This window comes from Rhamphochromis longiceps, linkage group LG12 (assembly GCF_057381845.1).
Source record: "Rhamphochromis longiceps isolate RC_006_pf linkage group LG12, R_longiceps_female_GT1.1, whole genome shotgun sequence".
NCBI lineage: Eukaryota > Metazoa > Chordata > Actinopteri > Cichliformes > Cichlidae > Rhamphochromis > Rhamphochromis longiceps.
The window spans coordinates 26,299,466-26,319,699 of NC_140568.1; the positions used below are offsets into that span (position 1 = coordinate 26,299,466).

At 40.2% G+C, this 20,234-nt stretch overlaps 1 protein-coding gene across 1 annotated transcript; it reads left to right on the forward strand.

The window, feature by feature from the left end:
* The first annotated feature begins 4,405 nt into the window (after nucleotides 1-4,405).
* On the forward strand, nucleotides 4,406-18,904 carry LOC146657377 (T-box transcription factor TBX5-like). Its single transcript, XM_085425413.1, has 9 exons — nucleotides 4,406-4,789; nucleotides 5,494-5,640; nucleotides 5,915-6,009; nucleotides 6,305-6,424; nucleotides 7,872-8,019; nucleotides 9,402-9,554; nucleotides 11,718-11,809; nucleotides 12,730-12,983; nucleotides 16,276-18,904. The coding sequence occupies exons 2-9, from the start codon at nucleotides 5,500-5,502 to the stop codon at nucleotides 16,860-16,862; spliced, it is 1,590 nt and encodes a 529-aa protein (XP_085281539.1). The 5' UTR covers nucleotides 4,406-4,789; nucleotides 5,494-5,499; the 3' UTR covers nucleotides 16,863-18,904.
* The last annotated feature ends 1,330 nt before the right edge of the window (nucleotides 18,905-20,234 follow it).

A 20,234-nucleotide genomic window follows, 5' to 3' on the forward strand; every position in this document is an offset into this window, starting at 1 on the left:
ACCGCACTTCATTCAACATACTATGAGGCTGTCAAAACACTCAATGAGCAGCATGCTTGTAGTTCAGTGAGATTACATTGACTTGCTGTAAACTCCCTAAAAAGTCTGACAAGAAGCTGTAAAGCCTTTCAGCATTAAAGCACTGAAATAGTATTTTAAATCTGAACAGTTGCAGCATTTTCTCATTGATTTTCACACTAATCCCCTCCAAGATATAAGCACAATAATAAAACCAAGGAGGGCAAATAATAACAAAGACTTGTTTAGAAAAGAAGTGTATTATCAGTAATCACAGACTGGCTGTATTATATAAAAATAAACACATTAAAACTAGACAGACTCGGTCAAGTTTTGTTCTAGCGAAAAAATCTTTTGCATATAAATTTGATTCTCCAGAGGTTTAAGGGTTACTTTGTGTTTTGTAAAGCTTATAGGCCCTGAATACAATCCAGTGCAAAAATGTAGACACTGTGGCATGAATATCCAAGTGGGACTTGAAGTTTATGTGTCAAGCTCTATTTCATACCCTTAAAATCTCAGAGAAGCTGAGCATCAAGACCTTTGATGGTGAGTTACCCGCATAGAGTTTTGCCCACAGGTCAATAAACTGAGAGTGTTCATTCATTCATGGGTAACAGTGTTGTAAAGCTCTGGAAGAGTGTGTCTGTGACACTACTTCTAATTGCAAGACTTTCTCGGGTTCCTGTAGTTCAGATTAATAATAGCTAATAATTCAGATTAAACTAGTTAATGTGTAAGTGTGTGTGTGTGTGTGTGTGTGTGTGTGTGTGTGTGTGTGTGTGTGTGTGTGTGTGTGGAGTCCTTTAGATAATGGTTTAGGTAAACCATTTTGGTTTAGTGTGATGCCATATTGCTCTGTTATTAGTCCGTTAATTCTCTGATATTACAGATGAGCAAAGCATTAAATTAGTGCCCAGCAGAAAGCAGAGGCTTTCCAACATGTGTAATATGAAGTCATATTAATGTGGAACAGGTTTTCCTTCATCTGGACTCAGAGGCCCCCTCTGGACCACTGCCAAACCTCCACCCTCCGCTGTTCCCACATCAGACCACCTTACAAACTGGAGGCAGGGGGGGTTTGGAATGTATTCTGCCCTGTGTGATGTGATTGTTTGCAGAGAAATGGGTTGACCTTGCCCCCCAATGCCACACACACATACACACACTCGTTCTAGCCGAGCTGGAGGTGTGTGAGACAGACCTGCTGAGTGCAGGAGGTCTGGGACCCCTTCACCACTTCCTCCAGACAGAGAACAGAGGATCCAGTCAGCTGAAGCCAGGATGGGACAATAATGAGCCTTCCAGCAACCACCACCACCTCATTTATTCAAACTGTTGCCTCTAGCTTTTCTTCTTCTGGACCAAGCAGCTACAGGATCATACCAAATGAAGAGTTATACCCCAAGAAGCCGATTTAATAATGAGATTAAGCACTTAAAACTAAAGATTAAAATATTAGACGTGGGACTGTTTTAAATAGCAAGTACACAAAAGTATTCAGTCAAACATGAACTTGACTGAATACTGAGGTGTGTGCCCTGTAAAAATGTGGTTTCCAATAGTAAATGTTTCATTTTCAAAGAAATGTGCCTACATTTTGAGAGCAATCGGATAGTTAGACAAAAAAACCATTTGTTCTTAAAGACAAGTTTCAAACTCATAATTTAAATGATAAATTAACGCTCTTTGTTAAGTAAGATTCTTTTAAAGAATTAGTAGTTTTGTCACTATTTGGTTATTAATCCGAAATATTTCTCCAAGGTTTGTATTTTATTATCACAAATATTTATAGGCCGTCTATAGAAAAATGGTTAAAATAAAATTTTCATGTTTTAACGCTTATAAAGAAGCGCCAAACTGCGTGTATTTTAAGCGGCAATTCGGCAGGTTTCGATTTAGCTTGCAGGCCCATATTAATAATTAATTGACTTTTAGCAAATATTTCTGGGAAACTATATTTAAACTTAAAAAAACTTGTGTTTCGAGGAATAGAGAAAATACTTGTAATTTTCTAAATAAATAAACGGATTGCAACAACCTTCCAATAGCCTGAAAACCAAAATACATTAATAACATGTTTCTTTTATGTAGGAAGCCCTCTGAAATATATATATATATATATTTAAATCTTGTATGTTTGTATGTGGGTTTGCTGTTTCAGATAGATTAAAAAGCAAATGAGGTGAGTAATTAAACCAAAGTTAATTGCGAAAAAGTTTATTGTGGGAATTGTCCAGCCTATTTCTTTCTGCAGAACTGTTGTTTCAGCGGTGTCATCACACAAATACAGTTTTAAAGAAATGCAAAAGAGTCTTTGTTGTGTAACAATATTTAAGTTGACGTTTTGACTTATCACTGAAAAGCAAAATCTTTGAGCAGTGGACTATAAAAAAACCTTCTGTAAACAAACATAATAAATGTGACGAACATTATTCAGGCCAATCTTTCTGGCAGGGAAACGCTAATCTGCCCAGACTGTATAGGCTCGGCTACATCAACAAAATAATCTACTGCAGTTTCTCTTGAATTTTCATTTTCCACCTCCCAAAAATGATTGTTTAGAGACGACTTTAGAAACTATGCTGGTACTAAAAATATATAACATGTGGCCTATGGAAGCTTTTCATTCTAAACTTCACATCAGCGTGGCAATCAGTGGGAAAACAGTGAATAACTTATCAGATCAAAATCCACGCTGCGTGTAACCTAATCGTCAGCGCCAGCTTAAAACGCACAGATGTAGCTTGCGTCTGAGCGTATATACTGTTAGGCTTATTGGCGTGGTGTCCGAGCAGCTCGGAAACTTGATGGATCTGCATTTACACACATGAACGCACACTAGCACACACACAATTACACACAGAGGGTACGGACCCTGTCCCTCCCAGTGGCAGCGCGCTCGCTGCAGTACCCGCTTGTCGCGTTATGCAGGAGAGGCTGTGGACCAAACTGCAGAGGTCTACACCTGGGATTTGGATAATTTAAAACGGTAAGAGCTGCAATTATGACTGCGTATTTGAACCAAAACATAGTCACGTGCAGGTCGATTAAACCTGAGACTTTCTCGTGCGTAAAAGAGCGCTATTTATGCGCAAGAATTGCCTGCAGGAGATAACATTTTTACATTAATTTGATGTAGTAATCTTAGCGTATCGAATAACTGCTGTGTTATGTCCTAAGCCAGTATGTCAGTACATGTAAGCTCTAGTATTTTCTGGTAAGCTATTTTAGACCTTGTCCACCTATCATATCTAAGATGGTTATGTCGTGAATATCTCGGATATTTTGCTTAAATTATTAATCTGAAAATCTGGTTGATGCTTAAATTAATACAAAAAAGATGAATGGAGAGACTGCAGTTAAGATGAATGGTGGAAATGTGTAATGCTGACCTCCCGGTGACCTCTTCAACTTTCAACTCTGGATGCCTCAGGTTATCAAGATCTACAGTAATCCAGTCAAAGTGATGCGCGCTCGCGTCAACTCGATGCTGTTGCTACTATAGGCCCCTCCGTGCCCGAATAATCTCCTATAAAAAAGATCTCTGTATCTAGCCTCGTGTGAGATTATATTTGGGGGTTTATCTTGAAACAACCCAAATCCACGTCACATTTTCTTGGTATGTAGTAACCTAACATATATGTAGATATATATAGATATATATATATATATATAATTGTACTTTAATCACCAATACGGCAGAGACACGAATCAATAACTTATTAGTACATAAATAAATCTGCCAGCAGTTATCAGCTAATATGTCTTCTTTTTGCGTGAGGGGAATGCTCACACACGAATGAAAATTTGTCTAAAAATCAGACCACGTCTCTCTTATTTTCATTTTACTCTAGCTTTACTCTAGTCTCCTTCCACTCACCCATCACGAGTCTAATGTTTATTTAATTCGAGCGTAAAATATCTCCCCTCTGTCCTGAAACAGGAAGTAACAATTTTTTCTGATCAAGCAGGACATTTTCATGAATAATACAGATTTTTTTTTTTCAGGTAGGAAATGAATCAGCGATCATTTTGTCAACTTGAAGTCTGTGTGACATAACACCAAGTGAGAAGGCTGTAAAATACATGATTGATGCGGTGGGGAAAATAGACGCTGTGAGAAAAAATATGTATAAATATATATTTTCATGTAAATGTATATAAATAAATAATTCCCCATCGAGGGGTGCGTGCGTGCGTCTGGGTCTCTGTGTGTGTGTTTCTGCGCGCGTGATTGGCCAGTGTCACAGCCATGATTTGGGCTGCAGATACCGATGCACCATGCAGACCTATGAGAACGCGGGGATGGCAAAAGGGGGAGGGCAGAGTACGTGAGGCGGACTTGACTCCATTTGTTGTGAAGGATCTGATGAGCTGGGTTCAGATCAAGGCTACCGCTGGGTCCGCGAGGACAATGGGGAGTGAGCGAGACAAATGAGGAAGGAATTACAGGCGCTGTGAGCAGATCTCAGACTTCACCACAGCTGTGGACGGGAAGCAGCGAGGCGGACGCGCCTCTCCGTGTGCGCGCAGGGAGACGGACAGCGAAACGAAGAAGAAAAAAAATAGACCAAAACAAAAAACTACAATATGACAAAGCTGCAGAGGAGACGTGGATTTTTTAAGAACCACCTTGGAAATATTTAAAAATTTATATATATTTTTTTAATTAAAAAAATATATACGTATACTCGCTCTACAGCCTGCAGAGAGCGCAGGAAGAGGATGAGAGTGTTTTCTGCAGGGGGAGCAGGGCAGTGCATTTGAGGTAAAGGCCCTCAGAGAGAGCACACAAAATAAACATGCCAGACATACACTGTGGTTATATTTGATGTGCACTTTCAAAACTGCAGGCTGTGATTGTGGTAGCTGTACAGTTCTGTGCACTGTTAACACTGGAATGTAAAGCTTCAGATATCATGTACTGTAAACCATGAACTTAGTGCTTTTATTACGGCATCTGTAAGTGCAGTCCAGTTTGGTAGCTGTGATGTTTAGATCTCATAAAACTGGTAGTGAATCTGAGCCTTCTTCGAAAACAATGCTCAAGATCAAGCTGCACATTTAATCTCATTTCAAGTGTAAATCTGTAATTAGATGATTGGATGAGTTAGTCTATTGTAACTCTATGTGAGCTATTGTAATCTATTATGAGTGATTGGTCTTTTTAGGGCAACAAAGCCAGGAGTTCTTTGTGGGGGGTTTTCACCACAAACTCAAATTGTGGCCTCTTTGCGCTCCCTCTAACAAAAGACCGTTTTGCCCCCATATATAATTTATTATTATTTAGAAATATTATTCGTATAGGTGCTGACTTTGAGGTTACCCAATTGGCATCCAGAGTGTCAAACAGCGCATAGAATTTGATCAAATAAACCAGTAAAATGGGCAAATGTCTGGTGTGTGTGTGTGTGTGTGTGTGTGTGTGTGTGTGTGTGTGTGTGTGTGTGTGTGTGTGTGTGTGTGTATCAGTGGGACATGGCAAACGGAGGGGACCAGTACGGCCTTGCAGAGCCCCCTGACTCGGACTGTATGGATTCCCCAAAAGAGACCAAACAGGAAAATCCCAGCTTCACCCTGAACTCACCAGCTTCACCGCAGAGCGCGTCCAGTCAGCAGGTACCAACCTGTAGCTTACTCTGGGTTTTAATTTAAATTTACTTAAAAAAATTAATTCAGTGTTGTTGTTTTTTTTTACCAAACAAATAATAGCTGCTCGTCCAGTCATATTTTTTTCATAGAAATAAAAGAAAAAAGTAAACAAAACTTTGTCATTGCTGTTGGTTTAATTTGCCACGGATTTGGCTTATAATGCCTATTAATTACTAAATAACTATTTAAATATAACTAGAGTTTAAACTTTAACTCGTGCACTCATTATATTTTTGTACAGGGGATGGAGGGAATCAAAGTTTTCCTTCATGATAGGGAACTTTGGACCAAGTTTGATGAAGTAGGAACGGAAATGATCATCACCAAGGCTGGAAGGTAAAACTGTCGAATGACTTTAACACAAAGTAATTTTTATTGGTGGTTCGTGTTGTACCGCTTGAAAACAATGCAAATTATTTTTAATGTCACACTTTTGATCAAAACATAAACCTAAAGGGAAAAAATACAGTACGCGGGTGCCACCGGGCCTCAGCAGGGAAATTTTCTAAAGGAAACCAAATCCCTAAAGGAATCATTTTATTTTTTATTTTATTCATTTAAAAAAATAAATCAATATTTAATCATATATGTCGCTGTTTTTATTTGTTTTTTCTGGATGTGCTCCCTGAAGGAGGATGTTCCCCAGTTATAAAGTGAAGGTCACAGGACTCAACCCGAAAACCAAGTACATTCTCCTGATGGACATCATTCCCGGAGATGACCATCGCTACAAATTCGCAGACAACAAATGGTTCGTAGGAACATGTCTAAAACACGGTATACACACTTACAGGACATTCAAAGTCATGTTCGGGTAGTGAAAGTAGTATGGCAGTGTGTTCGGGGTATAGGTCAGCTTCCCCACCAAAAACATATCTGAATATATAAATGTTTTAAGTGTATGGTAAAACAGAAAGAGGATGATAACAAATATGCAGCTATTTAAAATAAATGAATAAATATAATAATAGCTTTCCGAAAATAAATAAATAAATCAAAATTTCCATTTCCAGATCTCAGATTCCGCCATCTCCTTCCCCCTCTTTGCTTATGAACCTTATATCAAGAAACCTCTGAACTTAACTCTGGGTAAACCTTGTTGTTGTGGGTTTATACCCTCCACTCCACCCACGCTTGTGCACTCTGTAAAGTTCGGGTCCTTCTTGCAGACTGGGATGGCCTAGTTCCCCGTGTTTCCCCCCCGTTTCTGCCCGCCGGTTAAATCAGAATATGACGGGTTCACGGGGCGGACAGACGGCGCAGACCGGATTAAAATATCCAATTCATCTGTTTGTGTGTGTGTGTGTGTGTGTGTGTGTGTGTGTGTGTGTGTGTGTGTGTGTGTGTGTGTGTGTGTGTGTGTGTGCTGCTGAAGGGAAATCCGACGAACAACTGACTCTGCAGCGAGATATCTGCCCCTTCAAAGCATCATTTGGTTATTACAAAGACACAAGGGGTCTGTGCCTTACCTGACACAAATTCCCAGCTCAGAGAGTAAAGTTACTGGAAGAGCTCGGTGTTTACACGGTAGCCTGTAAGTCGGTGCTGGTCCGTAGGGCTTTGTTTCACCTTGTCCTGGGAGTTTGTAGTAATATTTTTGCCTTCCGGTGTAGGAGAATGGACAATACTTTCCACAAATGATGAAAAGTTCACACATCACAGACTCCCAGGCTAAACAGAAGCCTAAATCACTTCTGACACCGCGGAATCAATTCTTAATACTTTAGGAGCTGAATGTCCATGGCACTATTGCTAGTTTCCACGCACATGCGCAATAGTTGTTTGGGAAAATACATATCGACTCGTTTATGCTGTGCAAAGTATCCAAAGTATGTGGGGGAAAAACTCACCTGTACAAGTGTAACACATTATAAAATGTGCAGATGTTTTCTCTGTCTGTTTCTCGGTGACTATAAGGAAATTAGGAAAATAATGAATAATAAAGATGGTAGACCTTTATTGTTATTTTTCTTAATTATTAAAAAATACAGGTTATGTTAACGATTTCAAGGTCCAGATGTGGGTGTCTGCGTAAGCTCCAGCAAAACATAGTTTGTCTAATTAAAGAACCAACCAGGCCTTCTGCAGCCGGCGGCAGCGCTGGCCTGCTACACCACGAAAACCACTGTGATCGTGTGTGTGTGTGTGTGTCAGTGTCAGAGCATTTTCCGATCCACCGCGTTTCTTTGGTCATAAAGGTCGATGACGGGGAAGGCAGAGCCCGCGATGCCCGGTAGGCTCTACGTCCATCCGGACTCTCCCGCCACAGGGGCGCACTGGAGCCGCCAGCTTGTCTCTTTCCAGAAACTCAAACTCACCAACAACCACCTGGACCCCTTTGGACACGTGAGTCTGTCTGCTTAACAGTATTTTTTGCTTGTTTGCTTTGTTTCTATGTCTGTCACAGACAGAACAAGAACACACGCTCTGTTTGATACAATAAAAAAAGTTTGCCCTTTGAATTTAGTTCCATTATTTTTACTCATAATAAGCATACAAACCATCAGCTGTCCTAATGAAGGTGGCCTGCGGGCCAAACTAAATAGCTTTTATACGCATTTTAAATAATTAGACCTGAGAGGTGTTTTCAGTGTAAGAAAAATGACTATACAAAGTACAGCACAGGTCCGGTCAGCCAACACGGTCTCGGTCAGCAGGCAGGCAAAACCCGAGGAGCCCGTGAAGCTCACTCCTCGGGGTATAACTCACGCGACATCACAACACAACACAAATCACCGCGAGAGCCGCACAGCTCACACTGCACACTTGAGATGAGACACATACGGTTACAGGCGCGTGAGAGCAGATGATAGGCTATCGTTCTGCGCGCGCCTCTTGGTGCCAGTGCATGCGCACGCAGAAAAAATGGAAAAAGATGAAAGAAAGGACACAACTGTAATATTTTTATACTTGTTAATTTAGAGATAATCTGCAACTTTGCAGTTAAACCGAGAGCCCCCTGCGTAAACAAACGTGGTCTCGCCCAAACGCGCGCAGAGAGGGCCGCCATCCGGCCTAGATCCACTTGTGGAGTTGTCAGTGTCGTGGGAAATAGTTTAGACCGTGCGCAATAGTTTAGTTTTTAATAGTTTAAAGTTAGCAGTATGTCCAAACTAAAGCTTAAAGTCTTTAACAATATCAAACGGGAATGAATCAGAAAGTCTAATTAGACATATGCGGAAATAGTTTGTTGATGATCAGTGAGTGCTGAACACATTTTTTAAATTCTGCATTATACCAGATGGTTGCTCGGGTGCGTACAATTTATTCAAAAGGCTTTAAATGTCATACAAGATTAATAAACAAAGATGAATATGTTGATTTAAAATGGAGTTTCTTTTATGTATATTTATTTCCTTTTTTCTTTACTTTATAGGACAACATGACCTTCATGAATAATTTTTGAGATTTTTCTAACCAATGCAGATGAAAAAAACCCCCAAAACACTTGCAGGGTTCACATTACTGTGAGAAAATTAGTCTCGGGTTGTAACTGTATAAACAAAGATCCTTTATTGTTTTTACTGCTGACATTCACTTTGATCCTACTCACAGGTAATCTCTGTTTTAAACATTTATGTCAGCCAAGGATTCTGGAAATCAAAGTACCTTTACATGGGATTAATCGCTACCTGGATTCTAAAGTCTAGATCCAAGCATCTGCTAGTGATTTTTTGGAATCATGACAGGCCTGTCAGTCTCACCTACATAATATCTCCCCCATGTAGATAATACTCAACTCTATGCACAAATACCAGCCTCGTCTCCATATTGTCAAGGCAGATGAGAACAATGGCTTTGGTTCCAAAAACACAGCTTTCTGCACTCACATCTTCCCCGAGACTGCCTTCATCGCTGTGACATCCTATCAGAACCACAAGGTAAGCCTAATGCAGAGCACACTACGAAGCACTGTTAAACATAGGGAGCCAACTGCAAATGCTGTAGCAAGTACTGGAAGTTTCACAATGTATATGAATACAGTAGGGGTACTCTAAGTAACACAGATGCATTAGAAGTCCTTATAATGGTATAAGGACCCTTTAATGATGCTTATACAGTTTAACAATTGTTGATGTGAATATAAAGTGTAGAGTGATTTCACTGGCTGAGCTACAGTATGTTACAGTTATTCAAACAATAATGGAAATGGATTTCATAGTCTAATATTTGCACGTAAGAGCTGCTCTACTGTCACATCAATGACAGATGCATGCATATTGTTTGGCCTTTTGGTCAGTAGTTATAGTCAAATTTCTTTCTCACACATACAACGGCTCTCACACACACAGGCACGCGTGCACACACACACACACACACACACACACACACACACACACACACACACACACACACACACACACACACACACACACACACACTGTTTGTATTACTGTCTTTATTTTGTATCCAAAAAGCCAATTAGCATGCTCTTTGTTTATGCGTCATAGCTTAGTATTTGTAAACATGTAAACATTAAGTTTCTCCCTTTCTGTGTGTGTGTGTGTGCGTTTGTATATGTGTTCGAGCTCGTGTGAGTGTCAGCCTCTAATGACCTGTTTCTTTCCTTTAATCTGAGCTGAGCTAGTTTCCTCGGCATCTATTAGAAACACAGATTGCTGTAGCTTTGAGCCTCGTTGCTGAATACGTTCACATGCGATGGCTTCATTTTCATCACGTCTAATTTTCATAACAAATAACTGTAACTTAAATAGTTACAACTAAGAAAGTTTTCTATCACAATTTATATTTCTATAGTTTGTCTTTTGATTTTCTTTTAGAAATTATAAATTGTAAGCAAAATGTTTTGGTAGACAAAATAGAAGCAAAAATCTTTGTAGCTTTAATGTGGCATTCTTCATTTTATTTATTATAGAATTAAAGTTGAGGTTAAAAAACCCCCAATAATACTGATTTAATCCATCAGAAGGCATTTTGAGCTTATAACCAATTTGCATTGCATTGTTTTCTGTACATAGATATACTGCAATGTATTTCAACTTTAGCTATAATTATTATCATTATAGTGTCAAGTTTGCATAAAATACTATAGGTAATACATGTACTTCATAATAATAAAATGGTAATAATTGTTAAATTATTATATTTAATACAAGTATGTAATTATAAGTACAATATACTTCTTGCTTACAATACATTTTATCACAAAGTCTATGTATAAGTTCATATATAAATAAATATATTTCTCAAATATATATATATATAGTAAGAGTAAGACTGTATTTGTATGACTTTTACACTTACACTTTTACACTTACAGTGCTACAATAATAATAATAATATGATATATTACAGTGATAAAAATGTCCAGAAGAATTATTACAGCTCTTCTTCTTCTTCTTCTTCTTCTTCCTTATTATTATTATTATTATTGTTATTAGAGATTGTATTAATTTTTTCAATTCTTTTGGTGAAACATATTATTACTAAAAAGCTTTATAGTTACATGGTAGCTATAGTTAACACAAGCAGTATAAATAAGTAATATGTAAGACACTAATGTGGTGCTAAATAGAAATCAGAGCTCTTTAGCCAGCAGTTTGGAGTGGGTTATCAGTATTTTCAGCACTTCAAAGTTTGTTTGGACCTGAGCTCGTGTCAGATCTTCAGCCGGCTCGCCTCTTGTGTGATGGTCTTGGACTTTGACCAAATGAAATCCCTCAAAAACCGCAAAGATTTACCTCCATGACATCACTGGGAGAAGTTTGAAGCTTTAACATCAAAGCTCGAAGCTTTGGACCTCTAAAAGCTTTGGCCTGAAATCCTTAAACCTGGCGACTGTTTGGGTAAACAGTTTATTCTGTGTCAGCTGGCGAGAACACTGTTCGCTCCGTTAGAAACGTAAGCAGCTGAGGAATGTTGGCCATGCAGAGCTCCAGCAGTCCTCCTTTTAATACTTGCAGGTCCTCCGAATAATAGTAAACCATTGATTTAGTCAATGGGAAAATAAAAAATAAAAAACAGAGCATGCCTTTGGGCCTGCAGACCTGTGCAAGTAAAATATTGCTCTGCTTTGTCCTCAGATTACACAGCTGAAGATAGAGAATAATCCTTTTGCTAAGGGATTCAGAGGCAGCGACGACAATGAGCTGCATCGCATGGCAAAGTTACAAGGGTGAGTACAGCTTCGTTGATGTGTGTGTGCTTGTGAGCTTTTATAAGACACAATTGCTATTCTTCTTTCTCGACCTCCGTCAGCTGGGAGGGGGAGGTTGTTATGATGGGGTACATATGGTCTAAGACACAAGTGTGTCTGTGAGTGGAGCCAAGTGGTATAAAGAGATGTCAGCCATTGTCACCTGAAGGTTGATCTTAGCCTGAAAACCCGCCCTGAACATGCAGCACAAACACAAATGCACACCCAGCATCATTTCCTTTGCTGCATTGATAAGTCCATGATATCATGTTGCTGCTGGTCTATTTAGGCTGTCACCACTGATCAGCTGACAGGCCTATATTGTGTCGGGTTGCGTGCTGAACTAATCTCCATTTGAGTGGTGTTGTGGCAGGCAGTTTAGAGGTTTTTGGAAGCCAATGGGATTGGCTGTCACTGAAGGGAGGTTGAGGAAAGACAAGGGGGGAGACAGAGGGTGGGAGAGCAGCATTAAATGCAGAACCACTGCTTTATTGGAGAGGAGAGGAGATTCTATGTGAAGTGACAGGGATGAATGTTTATTTTTAGAACGTTGAATTATCTCACAACAGCACTGTGTGTGTGTGTGTGTGTTACTGTCTCAGTGGGAGTCAGGGCAATGTGGCCCGCTGTCTCCTGCACATCACTGAGTTCACCAAGAGGGCAGTGTGCACAGAAAGAAATCAGAGCTGAAAGGATGGAGAATATCTAAATAGACTTGAAGGAAAAGGGGCAAAAAACAAAAATTCAACCAAGCAGAATTTAATAATAAGAATATAATAATACATGCACAGATTTGCACATTCTAGAACAGAAGGCTTGTGCTGCTTTCCTGTGCTTGTTACAACATCTGAGATAAACTGTTACCCCATGCTGTAATCTTGTTTTCCTCTCTGTTACAGCAAGGATTACCCAGTGGTCCCTCGTAGTACTGTCCGTCAGAGAGCCTGTTCTTCTGGGAGTCCCTTCAGTGGGGAGGGTCGCGGTTTGCGGGGCTCCCCCGAGGCTGTTGGGTCTCCTTATAGCTGTGAGAACGGCTTGAATGGTAGCAGCCCTCAGGAGCTACTGAGTGCTCCACCCACGCACTACACCCTGCCTCATCCACACCTGCAGTCTGGCCAACAGCAGCAGGTGTACCACTGCACCAAGAGAAAAGGTAAGAGGAAATCGTGTGTTCAAACCAGGTTTAAGTAAATCATATAACGATGAAGACAAAGGGAATACAGAGTTTTATTTAATATAAAGTTTTGTCTTTTTGAATGAGCATTCAAGGATGCACCATCATCCTTCCAGTTTCCAGCTTGTTTTCAAAAGAATTCATGAGAACATATCTATGTATATATATACATATTTATATAGATAAATAGATAGATAATTACTAACTAATTAGTAATTAGTTAGTAAATTAGTACATTTAACTAACCAACAACAAAGACGTTCATCTACCAGTGGGTGATGTAGTGAAGTTTATATTTAACTATTATTCTACACTCTGCTTGACAAGGACTGTGATATTATTATTATTATTATTATTATTATTATTATTATTATTATTATTATTATTAGGGGTGCAACGATACACAAAATTCACGATTCGGTTCGGTTCGATACTTTGGTGTCACGGTTCGATATTTTTTCGATACAAAAAAATGTTCATGCATTTTTAATTTGTCATTTATTAAAATTATAAATATATATTTTAACTCAAAAGTACAGTTTTTAAATTTAACCCTAACCCTTGTGCGTGTTTTTTATTTTGACAGCGAATGCGCACCTGCGGACCACTTATGTGCAGCCCTGGTTATATAGCTCGTCATATTGCAGCCACAGAAATTCTTTTGTCCATGAAACCATAAAGCTGCACTTTCTTTTTGCCTTATAGTCTGATTTATCATAACTTCTCCGTTTTGTGGTAAGCTTTTCTTTGGCTGTCACTTCTTCACCCTGACCTGTCTTATTTGGCTCAGCAGAACTGAAATGCTTTTACACATGCACTCACATAAGCTCAGCGATTCTCTGCGCGATCAACCTCTCACATGTTTAAGCTTGCTGCGGGAGATTTCACTTGTCATGTTTGCATAGTAAGCTAACGATTAATAAGACGATGTCAGAGGAATTGGTGCACAAATTATCATCACTCACAGATCAGTGCTGTCGCTCTCTATACACAGTTCGCACGATTGCAAAGTGAAAGCAAAAAAACAAGCGCAAATTCAAACGCGACTTCAATATGTCACATATTGACAGTGGCTCACCGATGCCAATGACATAATTACCCAGCTACATTTCTGAAAGAATGCAAAAGCATTGACATATATTTTTCCTTCCTACAATAGCCCGACGGGCAGGGAAGAGAAAGATTTTGGTAGCCCGACTGAAAAAATCGCTAGCTCCGGGACGTCGGGCTAGCGATATTGCAAGCCCTGTATCTGATTGAGGAATCACTCATCTTTGGAAAAGAGAGTTTATTACAGAGAAATGGCTCTTTCCAAAATAAAAGCTATACTATCCGCTTCTTCTGGGCTATATTCTCAGCAGCATAAGGAGAATCATGTGCTAACAGCTGTCTAAATGACTCGGCTAAAGTTAGTAGCATGCTTGCTTTTTTTTTGTCTGCTTCCACTTGTCTTTGCACTAGGATGATGTCGGCGTAAATGTGCAGTCATATTCGTTGTGTTCCCACTAGTGCTTTCAGGTTAATCTCGTTGAAATGACCTTAACGCCACAACACGGCAAATCTCCGTTAACGAGCTACCGCCGATTGCTCCGTGCATGGGGCTAGACGGCCAACACGTTAACGAGCTAACTGCGCTAACACACTAGTTCACACCAATGTAATTGAGCATTGCATGGCACATCCAACATACTGTTTTACTTTAGTCCATGACTCGCTTACCTTCAGGGTCATACCTCACATGAAAACCAAAATAATTCCAAACGCCAGATCTGAATGAGGTTCAATTTGCCTGTTGCAAGGAGAGCTTAACTTCTGTCTCGCTGGCTTGCCCTGCGCTCTTCCTTCTGACTATGCTGTCTGTGTTGAGCGCTCAGTGGATCTGCACTCGACAGTGCAGCCTAGGCGGAGTAGTCGAACACAGATTCACTGAGCGCTCAACACAGACAGCATCGTTAGAAGGAAAGTTGATAAAATAAATTACAAATGTTGTATTGTTCGATACATATGCGTACCGAACCGAAAGCACTGTATCGAACGGTTCAATATCGATACGAATATCGTTGCACCCCTAAATTATTATTATTATATTTAATTGAAAAATGTTGAAACTGCAAAACCTCAAGGGATTTTGAAAAAACATGTGCTCATTGGCAAGTGATGGCAACCACTTGTTTCAGAAAAGACATGTTTATTATGTTATACTGCCCTGCATTGTTGTATTTTCTATTCCATAATGCACCAAAGTCTTGGAGTAGGTGATAGGTCTGGTCTGGACGCAGGCCAGTTTACCAGCTGACTCGCACTTGGCAACATTTGACATTGTTTGCTATTGTACTGCTGAAATAAGCCAGTACTTCCCTGAATGGCAGCATATGTTGCTCAATAACTTGTATTTATTGTTCGGCATTAATGGAGTCTTTACAGATGTTACACATGTCACATCATGGAGGGCCTGCGTATAAATGTCTATGAACTGTAAGTGTTCTTCTTTTTTTCATGGGAAAGTTTAAAATTGCGACATTAGTGGTGAAATGTGTTCACTGGTGATGGCTTCCTGAGCCCACGGAGTCCTTTCTACAGCAGAATGTTGTCTATTTTAGGGCACCAAAGCTCAGTATTGGTCTTTGGCTTTGTTTTTTATTTACAGAGATTTCTCTGATTTCTCTGAACCTTTTATTACCTTTATTTGTACAGTGTATGATGAATTAGCTAAATTGTTTGCAGTTTTTCTTAATTAAGAAACAGAAATCTTATTTTGTAATTAAAGTCTTATTCATAACGGGGAACCCCTCTTCATATTTACTTCTAAAAACTTCAAGTCTTACAGCCTTAAAATGGGATCAAATCCAAAAACATGCATTAAAAAAATGAATGAAATAAAATTTCTTAGTTTCAGCATTTGACATGTTGGCATTGTGTTATTTGTAATTAAATATAATGATTAAACGATTCACAAATGATGGCATTCTGTTATCTTTAACATTTTACATAGATCCCCCATTGATCTGGGTGCAGTTCTGGTGCTTTGATGTTTATTTCAAGGGTTGTTTTTTTTCTACAAACAGCATTGCCAAAATTTGAAAGTATTGAAAAGAGTTATAGACAGGCCTACTTTGAAATTTGAAACTTCATGTGTACATTTTTTTGTGTCTCAGCTACTTAAACTGCAGTAAATGGGAAGTTATAAATTGAAAGCTGGAACTCTCGCAGCTCTCATTTATCTTCAACTTCAAATGGAAAACCAGCATTTTTTTTCTCTGTCTTTCTGTAGTGGAGGAAAACTGCTCCTCGGAAAACCACCAGCTTTCATACAAGAAACCCTTCATTGGTAGTTCACCAAGTGAAGGGGAATCGTACTATCACCCCTCCTCCTATCCCCCTCCTCCACCCGGTCTATCCAACAACCCAGCCCTGGGGCTCACTGACTCTCCTTACAGCTCTGACATGGGACAGCGTCAGGCCTGCATGTTTGCTGGATCGGAGTCCAGAATGGATGAACTCAGCTGTGCATCCTGGTCATACCCCTGCCCCATCCCGACCGCCATGACCCCAATGGAGCCCTACCCGCCTTACACCCCTCATCCACCCTACAGCTCCAGTCCTCAGGGCTCTCGACTCAGCGCTATAGCCCACCAGACCTCTCCGCCACTCGGAGAACACATCACCAACGATCCCTACCAGAGACAGAACTCCGCACCTCCATCTCAGAGCTCCCAAAACATTCACAGCAGGCAGCTCGGCTCTCCTCTCAGAGAATATCCCCGATACACGCCCAATCTGTCTCCTCCTCTCTACCACACACTAGAGACGCACACACACATCCGGTGTGGGGTGCCAGAATGGAGTGCAGCCTCCTAACTAAACCAGAGGATATATCTAAAGACTGATGAGTGGACAGAGATTCCTAGTGCCAAATTTAAAGAGTCTTCTTTTCACTCTTCTGAAAGAAGCTGCACTACATATGGACTAAATATGATATTAATTTTGTAATATAATTGTGAAAAGTGTGATCTTGTGCTGTGTGAAGCGGTCTCATCTGTTAGTCATGTTTCTCCCCTCTGCTGGAAGGAGTAGTAGATTGTTGAGGACAGGACCTGGACAACAATGATGCTCCAGATGTTCACAAAAGAAAAGCTCCTTCTAACTGCAAAGTGAAAATCAAAGTTTGTGTTTTGTTGTCTTTGCGTAACTCAAAGACTGGTGTGATTCAAATGTTTGCGCTGTGAGCACTAGGCTTGTTCTCCTCTCAGTGACTCCCACTTTTTTTTTGGTATTGTGAAGGATTTAAATTGTGACCCACTGTCAGACAGGCAGTGACATTTACTGACCAAAATAATCTGAGTTCTCACAGCAGAGCCTAAGGGAGATATTTTTCCTCTTTAGTGTTCAAAGCGCAACTCTATGCTCAGTCTCGGTGAAGGAGAAAAGGCATGAGTTGTCCGAGTGAGTGTGTGCACGCGTGAGCCTGTGTATATGTAAAGCCTATGTCAGCTCAGCTCAAGAATGCTATGAGTTCATTTCCAACGAGACAGGCAGTGGTAGCTGCAGGCACTGCACCATCGAGATAAACAGTTTGTTTAGACCGCGCTACAGGCCCAAAGACCTGTAAACACTGTTTCCACTGCATTCTGGGTAAATGCACAACTCAGCGTCACACAGCTGTCACCGCTGTCCTCTCAGTCACCCTAGCCTGACCAATCAGCTTGCTCTGCTCACTCGGAACACGCCAATGAGCGCGTGGCTTTCTTTTATCCTTAGCTGACCAGTCAGATCAGGAGTGCAGTGCGTGTTATGCGTGCGTGCGTTGGGCCCATTTTTGTTTGTTTGTGAATTATTCATGAGTCCAGTGGTGATCCTTGACACGTGGGGATTGCTCAGCAATCACAAAGAAACACAGAGCTGTAAATGTTGATACACCAACTCCTGTTGTCTTTTCATTTTAAATCTGAATTAGTTCCTGTGATACATACAGCCTTACTTCATTGCTTGCTAGATTTGGTTAGGTACGCACATTTCCCTGCAGTCCTTGGGACACTTTCATCCTTGTAGCTAAATGTGAAAAACAAGCAAACAAAAGAAACAAACAAGAAGTGTGGCTCTTTTTGTGAAGAATAGATACAGGCCTCTGGTTTATGTGTTAACAGTCTGTTTTTTTATATCTCTGCCCAGGTGTTTTAACATGCAGTAACTTGTGATATGGTGCTCTAACATTACAAATTATTCATCCAGAGAGAAGATCCTCATCATTCCTTGATATCTATTCGATTTGTGTGTGTGTGAGAAGGTGTGTGCGTGACGTTGAAATAAGAATTGATTGTTCTTTTTAGTTTGTTTTTTTTAGCCCTGTTCCTGCCAATAGTATTTATTACTCTAGATTTGTAAAGAATAATTTGTTGTTTGTGAAATAAGATGGTATTGTTCGGAGATCATTGTTTCTCTTTGAGGGTTTGTTTCCAGTTTTGCCCTCCATCTTCAAGTGGTGATAAATATTTGTGATAAACAAACTTTTCTGTTCTATGAAATTACAAAAACAGGGATTTATAAACAGAAATTGAATAAATTTTAGAGAGAAAGTCCTTTGGTTGTAGCATTCTTCTTTGTGACTAGGCAGCAAACACAGCAAGGACAAACGATTAACATTCCCGGCGGGTTATTTAAAGTATGTTCGGCACCTCTGGAGTGGAAACTCTTTTAAGTGGAGGGCAGTTTATCTATTTTGAGGCATGTATGAATTTGAAAGATCTGATAACAAGTGTAAGCTCATTCAACAGTGTTGGAGAGAGTTGTTTAAAGTGTAAGAGTGTTTACTATGCTGTCTTATCAAGCATAATGGACCCCAGTGTCTGTTACTCTTCTTCTCAGCAGCCAAACCTCCAGAGCAGTCTGGGAGCTGCACATACCTTGTCCACCTCTTCTTATCTCTGACAGGTTGTTTGGCATCTCTAGTCTCCACCAGCTGGACCGCCTCACTGACAACCTGCTGCCCAGAAAAGGGAGGGGTCTGTTGGGATCGAGGACAAAGGAAGGTGGGGGTGTGTTGGTGGTCCCCACACTTCTCTTAGACTCCTTTCCAAATTGCCGTTTGCCATCCTGCCGTCTCATGTTCCTGTGTCTCCACAAGAAAAACCTTGTATATTGCTACACCTGACAATTCAGAACTGATTTTTTTCTTTTATTGCAAAAGTGTTTAAATAGCCTTTAACCATTGTATTTTAATTGTACTTTATGTTTGTTAGAAGTTTTCAAACTTTCCTTTCCCTTTTGTTCCTTTTGTTCCTTCCTCTGTCTCTCATACACCATGAGGTCAAAGGCTAAGCAGGCAGCTCTTTAGAGGGTCTGTTCCTCGTTAACCCTTTCGTCTCCAGAGACAAAGGATCTCTGGGGCCTCCAATGCTACAAGGAGAATCAGAGAGTTTCATGCCTGCTTATAGTGTGAGGGGGCTCTGTGATGTCTCTTTATGGCTGGGAAGTTAAGAGTAAAGTGCTGGGTTAAGTGTTGAGGTAATATTAAACACAGCAAGCGCAGGTTGTGTGTGTGGTGTGTGTAAAGGACCTTAATTAATCAGTGGAGGACTTTCTCAGACCAGCTGGTTAGACAGTAGATTGCTGAACCTTTGTGATCAAAGAGCCTAAGTGGTGCTTATCATTATCTCCCCATCACCCCCCTCCAGCACGCACGCACACACACACACACACACACACACACACACACACACACACACACACACACACACACACACACACACACACACACACGCACGCAGGCACTCAGAGCTATAACCCTCTCCTCTACATGTACTAATTTTCTTCTGCTTATCCAAATCTGCTCATCCAACAGTCTTTTCTAACAGCCATAGAGTGTAAACAACACACACACAGACACATCAAGATACCACATGTTAAAAGACTGACATTTTCAAATGTCACCTATTTGGCTACATTTTTGTATAGCAACTAAACCATGAGAGTTACTGACTGCTGGGTCGCATGTTAAAGCTGCTGCCCAGCTGTGCACAGCGATTTCTGTTGCAATGCTTTTTTAAAAGACATCAAAGACTTATTTGAAGCTTTTTTCATTACAGTCTGCACTATTTGTTTGAAAATATAAATGTGCACTGGAGTCGCTCGCGGAGCTCCGAGAGGCATTTGCGTGATGTCCAGCATTCGTGATGTCATTTTGTGTGGAATAAGTGGTCTGAGATGGAGCATAATTGGTAAAGCTGATTATGG

What these genes read in the sequence shown, in the direction of transcription:
- LOC146657377 (XM_085425413.1), top strand. Translation starts at nt 5,500, where the DNA reads ATGGCAAACGGAGGGGACCAGTACGGCCTTGCAGAGCCCCCTGACTCG. An exon ending in AGAGCGCGTCCAGTCAGCAG is followed by an intron (nt 5,641 to 5,914) that starts GTACCAACCTGT and finishes ATTTTTGTACAG; the next exon opens with GGGATGGAGGGAATCAAAGT. An exon ending in CATCCTATCAGAACCACAAG is followed by an intron (nt 9,555 to 11,717) that starts GTAAGCCTAATG and finishes CTTTGTCCTCAG; the next exon opens with ATTACACAGCTGAAGATAGA.